This window comes from Triticum urartu, chromosome 6A (assembly GCF_056163025.1).
Source record: "Triticum urartu cultivar PI428250 chromosome 6A, HENAU_Tu73, whole genome shotgun sequence".
Classification (NCBI taxonomy): domain Eukaryota; kingdom Viridiplantae; phylum Streptophyta; class Magnoliopsida; order Poales; family Poaceae; genus Triticum; species Triticum urartu.
This window is the reverse complement of record NC_141878.1, coordinates 475,090,106-475,096,322: the sequence shown is the minus strand read 5'-3', so window position 1 is coordinate 475,096,322 and position 6,217 is coordinate 475,090,106. Positions and strand designations below refer to the sequence as shown.

Below are 6,217 nucleotides of genomic sequence, written 5' to 3'. Positions count from 1 at the left end.
CTGGCCACGGCCGGCTAGGAAAAGCTAGCCCAGCTAAGCTAGGTGAGCTAGCAAACCAAACGTTCCCAGTTCTTTGCGGTGAGTGTTTCAATCTGTTCTCTCCTTTGAGCGCCAAAGAGGGAAGAATATCATACGGAAACCAAAATTCAAAGAAAACTTTATGAAAACCACATTTGAAAGTTTTGAAATAATCTGAAAAAATACTTGATGTCAAGAGGGTGATATTTTATTGCCATGCAAAATTTCAAGTCGAAACGCATCAAGAAATGTGAGCTATGAAAAAAAACAAATTCAGCTCTGAATAATGAAGTTAGCACTATTCAATATTCAATGATGATTTTGTTATTCTCATAGCTCACATCCTGTAATGTGTTTGTACTTGAAATTTTGCATGGCAATAGAAGATCACTCTCTTAACATCTCGTCTTTTTTAGATTTTTTTGAAACTTCAAAACATCTTTTTCGTGTGGTTTTCATCTGTTTTCGCTGAACGTTGGTTCTTATATGATATTCTGCCTTTGCACTCATAGCTTGTAACTGACCCTCCTTCAATGAAAACGACAGGAAACATTGGGGTGCTCGTTCTACAAAATATAACACTTTGGCAACCCAAATATCTCCACCATGCCGTAATCTTCGCAGGTCCCAACTGTCTTCGAAGCAGGCCAAGCAGAGCACCGGCCGAATCTTGAAAAGCTGGGCCTCGAATAGTTCGATTTAAGCCTCCGTTAAGACCCATTTATCGCCACGCAGGATACAGGAACAAAATTAGGGCATATACAATGGTGCTATTTTATGAGTGTCACATAGGATAAATAATGAGGTGGAGGAGAGAGAACTCATAAAAAAAGGTTTGTCTTCTCTTATTTAAGATAAGACAAGATATGATCTCTTAGCACAATTTGTCTCACCATGTTTTAAAGAATTGCTAGTTATTAAAGATAAGACTAAGATATAACCCATTGTAGACATATTTTTTTATCATCTCTAAATTACATGCAAAACTTAAGATAAAACTGTCTTATCAACCATTGTACATGTCCTTAAGAGACCTCCTGTTTTCTCGCGGCACCGGCCGAACCGCCCTCGCCCGTCAACCGCGGCCTCGCTACCCCTCTCTGCCCTCACCGCCGCCCCGTCGTTCACCCCACTCTCTCTGACGGCGGTGAGCCGCACCCCTTTCGTCCTCCGCCTCACCACCGTCGCGCGACCTTCTTGGGCCAGGCCCAGGATGACGCGCCTTATGCGCGGGCGTGGGCGTTCGCTTGCGTGCGGGGAATAGGATTTGCCAATAATCAGGGCCGAGGAAGACAACATAAAGCACAAAACGAGGAGCGAATGGTCATTTTCCTTTGTGAAGAACAGTTCGAGCCCCGTACAGGCTCATGACACCCCCTACATGACCCAGAAAAATTGCCTGTCCCAGAGGTCTCCTCCCTCTCCCAGCAAGGGAAGAAAAAGAAGCAAAACCTTCTACAACACCACAGCGAGGTGGGGGAAAATTGTCACAGGCAGAGTACCGTGACCAATTAACGCTGCGGGTGGCGGGACAAGGCGAATTCTAACTCTAATCTGACAGGGATTGCTCCCCCTTTTCCCTCTCGGTTCTTCTCCGCGGTGTTAATCTGACTCATGGGCTGTGTTTTGTGCTGAACCTGAGATCTGGACCTGCCACGGTCTCCGATCGGAGAATACAGCTTTCAGAAATGCATGGAGCACATCATCTGCCTGCCCAGCTGTCAAGTGTGGGGATGTTTCTGTCTTGATGAGCATGCTCGGAGGCGCTGACCAGCTGCAGGGGCCGCACCATAAATGTTGATGCTGACATTGTTCCGGCTGAACATCACACATAAGTTCCAGACGATTTCCATATTCTACCTTCCAGGGAAACAACCATGACGGTGACATCGTCGTGGTATTTCCTCCGGTCCCCTTGAGGTATATCTAGTAGCTCGTAGAAATCCATACCTGGAAAGCCAAAGAAGAAATGGGGCAAAAGCAGATCAAAACACATTTGACATTCAACATAACTCAAACCAGCTTAGATGTATGACGTAATGCATCGGCACATAACAATAAGCCAATGACCGAATGTTAATGACTGTATCAATGTGAGATGGCATACGGCTGGAAGAAAATGATAAAATGATGTGAGGTCCTTCAGAGAGACAATCTAAATTTGGGTAGCCTAGCTAGGAATTTTGACTGCTATTTGGTAAAGATAACTTAAGAGCATTTTATTATTTGGAATAATATGTCAGGGACAGTCAATTTGGCGACGGGCATGTCATTTGTGTATATGAATTTGCACGTGACCATGTCATTTCTGTATACGTGTAATGCTGATTACAGCAAAGAATGGTCACATACAAACAAATCAAGAACTGAAATATGAAAAGGCATGGTATGGAAGGACAGGCATGACAGATAAAGCTTACCAGCTTTCTTTGCTGCACGCGAAAGAAGTTCCTCAATTAGACTCTGTGCTGGGTCGCCTTCAGGAAATCTCTCCATGAAATTCTCAACATGCAGAACTACCTCCTCGTTGCTCAGGTACTGATATAAGCCATCCGAAGAAAGTACCAAAAACTGGTCCCTTGAAGTGAGCTTGTGATGGCAAAGAGAAGGTATGCATGATATGTATGGTGCATCACCTATGTATTCATTGCGGAACATCTCCAGCAATCCATTGTTCAACTTTGCCTGTACAACATACACAAATTCTAGGTAAGCTTTATCTAGGTTTTCTATTACATTAGACCAATCGGAGCTTCTAAAAGTAGTTTCTAAATAATTCAAAATTAAAAATACTCCCTCTGTAAAGAAATATAAGAACATTTAGATCATTAAAATAGTAACCTAAACATTCTTATATTTCTTTACAGAGGGAGTACTAACTCCTGGTAATAAATTCATACTCATTCGAAAATAAGTTTTTTAGCCAACAAATAAACTGCTAACAGGAAAAAAAATGAACTATGAGAGTAGGGTTAGATCTTAGTAAACACCCAACCTCCCAATTACCTGCTTGAGATACCCAGCGCCAAATGCTCGGGTAACTTTTAAACGGCCCTTTACTCTGTCATTTACGATACACTGATCATCATCTGGATGTTCACGTTTGATCCTCTGCACTTCCTGCATATCATAACAAATAATATGAATTCATAGGCATAAATAGTGCAAGGGGTAAAATGACAAACTGCTTTCATTGACAAATTTAGAAGACAAATAAGGGTAATGGAAATGGAACCTAACAGCAAATGACCAAATGATGAAACAAATGGATGTGACTCTGACCAACTGAAAATAAGGCATCAAGGATAACAAGTGTTCTGCATGATCTTTTCATAAAGACATGAAACTTTTTTTTTGCCTTGGTGTTTCAACTTTAAAGCTTTCAGGTATTTGCAATAAAATGATTTCCATGGTTAGTTCTACGAAATATGAATGCAAGCCCGGCAAAGAACAATAATGTGATGGTTTGATCATTTAGAGTGCCTTACTGCTGACAGAGGCACGCACGTTTTGCATTTAGAGACGCGAGCAGATTGCTCACAGACAATGACAGAAGCTCTGGCGTACACATAATAAACAGTGGAACAGCAGGTCAATAGAACATAAATGTATATAAGCTACAAACTCATTCTAAGTTGTGTCAACAGATTTGCTTATGCAGAGGAGTGTCAGCACAAAGTTACCTCTTCGATGCTGGTGCTATGATCGATAGACAACTGCAATGCCTCGAGCCCAATCATGGGATATCCGACAGGCCTTGACTCGATCTCCAATCCCACGCCGATGTCATCCATCCTCATGGCTCCAAGCCCGCAACCATGGTCATCATCTGCTCGTTGCGCCACAATGGCGCGGCTGTCCCCAAGATTCATTACATACACATCGTCATCCCTCACCAATGCCACAAGCAGGCATGCCCCGGTCACCGCCAACTCCGGGTGGGATCCCATTGATTGGTCAGTCATGTCGAGGTATGCTGCCTCCGTCGAGGCCAGCGCCCGAGTGAGCGCACCAAGCACAGCTCCATGATCTCTCACTGCTGGCGCTGCCTCCAACTTCTTGGGACCCCACTCCCTGTTGATTTCATCATCACCCACAGCCGCTGCATGTGCCCACATGTTGAACCGACGCTCCTTGAGCCTGGCAAGCGACATTGCAAACCGGCCGGAACCTGAAAAGTCGAGTTCATTGTCATCGTCGTCGCCGTCAGCGAGGAACTGCCACAGCCGCTTGCTATCCCTGTCTGCCTCTTCGTAGAATATCCCACGAAGCTCGCGTAGGAGGAAGCGGTAGAGGTTGGCAACAAGGAAGTCGGGGGCCTCAGGGCCGTTGAAGCCGTCGTAAATGCCGACGAACAGCCAACGCTGGTCCTCGGAGACAACCACGTGGACGCGGTCCTCCCCTGCACGCCCGTGCGCCCACTGCACGCCGTCGTCTCGGCGGAGTGGCACCATGAGCGCCGGCTGGTGCTTCTCGGACACGCTCCGCCGCAGGCTGCCGAATAATGGCTTCCGGAACCTGCTGGAGAGCCCTCTGGACGAGGAGGAGGTGCGCTTGGTGGGCTTGGTGGGGAGCGGGCCGGAGAAGGGCACGGCGGCGTCGAGCGGGCCGGAGAGCTGGGCGCCGCGGTCGATGGGCCCGGAGAGGAAGAGGGGCCCCGAGGAGAGGTTGGAGAGCTGCAGCGGCGCGGAGGAGAAGGAGGAGGATGTGTGGAACGCGGAGGAGTAGTTCTGCGGCACGGAGCCCGCGCCGGCGGCGGAGGAGGAGAGGTAGAGCGGCACGGGCACGGAGGAGTTGGCGGAGAGCGCGGCGCCGGAGATGCCGTGGCGGAAGGAGGAGGAGTATGCGGCGGCGGAGGCGTAGCAGAAGGAGTGGCCGAGCGCGTCGTCCAGGCAGGGCTCGGCGTCGACGGACGCCGGCGCCGGCCGCGAGCACGCGCACGCGGTGAGCAGCCGTGACGCGCCGCTGCCCATGGCATCCGACGCTGGCCGCGGCCCGGTCAGAGGAGAGGCAAAGCAACGACGACGGGGAGGGAGCAGAGCAGACCTTGTTTACCAGCACATCGCACCGAGCGATACGGGGGGACGGCGGCGGGCGTGGGGCTGGAGCTGCGACCGCGGGATCTCGCCGGGGCGGGGGTGGGATCTCGCCGGGGCAGGATCCAGCGAGGGCGCGGGGGAGGCGCAGGATCCGGCCGGAGCGGAGCGGGGAGGGATTGGGGGCGAGGGGGGGCGAGATTGGGGGCGGCCGGGCCGGAGGGAGGGGGGGTGGGGGATTGGGGCAGGGCGTTGAGAAGAGAGAGAGAGGGAGGGAGTTTTCTATGCTCACTCCTGTCAGTGATGTGCACACTAACAAAGGAGGGAGTAGAGTAGAGTGGGGAGGAGGAGACTTAGCGCTGGCGTAAGTGCGAAAACCGCAAATTTGACATCGGAATTTGGCCGCTCCGGCGCTGCGCTCCTCCGGGGGCCGGGCCGGGAAAGACCTCACCGGACCTGTCAGGTGGTGCCGGTATGGCGGAGTGGGCGGGGTTTGTCCGCACCCGGCACGCACGCCGTGGAGCAGGGCGGGAGGGACGAGCGGCGCGGCGGCAGGCAGGGCGGAGGGAGCGAGACCCGTGACGTGGGGGGAGGGATGGGGGGTGGTGGGTGGGGTGGGAGAGCGGGACGGGGGTCAACGCTGCGCCCTGGGAATCGCCTACCCCGGTCGGGCTTAATTACGGCGGGCGGGACTCCGCTCCGCTCCACTCCACTGCGCCGAGGAGAGGCGGGCGCGTGGATCCGCGCGGCGCGGCCAAATTGGATGGCTTTGGCGGGGCCGGCTTTGAACTCGGACGACTGCTGGACGGTGGGCTCCTCTAGTCTACACTCCTCGGTGGAGCGGGCGTTTCGAAAGTGCGGCCGACGCGAGCGCAAAGGCGACGGGGAGGGGAGGGGAGAAGATTACAGTTTACAACGGGAACGAGGAAGCATCCCATGTGAATCACCCGACGTTTATCGAGAGTGGCTTTGTTTCTTTTGTGATGGCAGTGTAAACTACTCCACTGTCAACATGTGAAGATTTATCGCATGCCTTCACGTGCTTTTTACCAAGTCAAATTCGACGATATTGTGGCCCAGTTCTTTTGACCGATTCTCCCAGAATCTTGAGAATTGACCCAGCTTCTTTCAGAATATATAACTCATATTTTGTTTTTACAATC

General features: G+C 50.9%; 1 protein-coding gene across 1 annotated transcript; it reads right to left on the bottom strand.

The window, feature by feature from the left end:
- Positions 1-1,316: 1,316 nt before the first annotated feature.
- On the bottom strand, positions 1,317-5,649 carry LOC125514181 (putative protein phosphatase 2C 26). The gene is made up of 4 exons (XM_048679459.2): positions 3,702-5,649; positions 3,025-3,138; positions 2,439-2,703; positions 1,317-1,968 (listed from the first exon to the last, which is right to left on the bottom strand). The coding sequence occupies exons 1-4, from the start codon at positions 4,989-4,991 to the stop codon at positions 1,844-1,846; spliced, it is 1,794 nt and encodes a 597-aa protein (XP_048535416.1). The 5' UTR covers positions 4,992-5,649; the 3' UTR covers positions 1,317-1,843.
- Positions 5,650-6,217: the final 568 nt, after the last annotated feature.

Excerpts from the sequence above, each read along its gene's own strand:
- LOC125514181 (XM_048679459.2), bottom strand. The coding sequence starts at position 4,991 with ATGGGCAGCGGCGCGTCACGGCTGCTCACCGCGTGCGCGTGCTCGCGG. Across the intron at positions 2,704-3,024 it reads GCGCTGGGTATCTCAAGCAG|GCAAAGTTGAACAATGGATT; the intron begins GTAATTGGGAGG and ends TATGTTGTACAG. Across the intron at positions 1,969-2,438 it reads GCGTGCAGCAAAGAAAGCTG|GTATGGATTTCTACGAGCTA; the intron begins GTAAGCTTTATC and ends TTGGCTTTCCAG.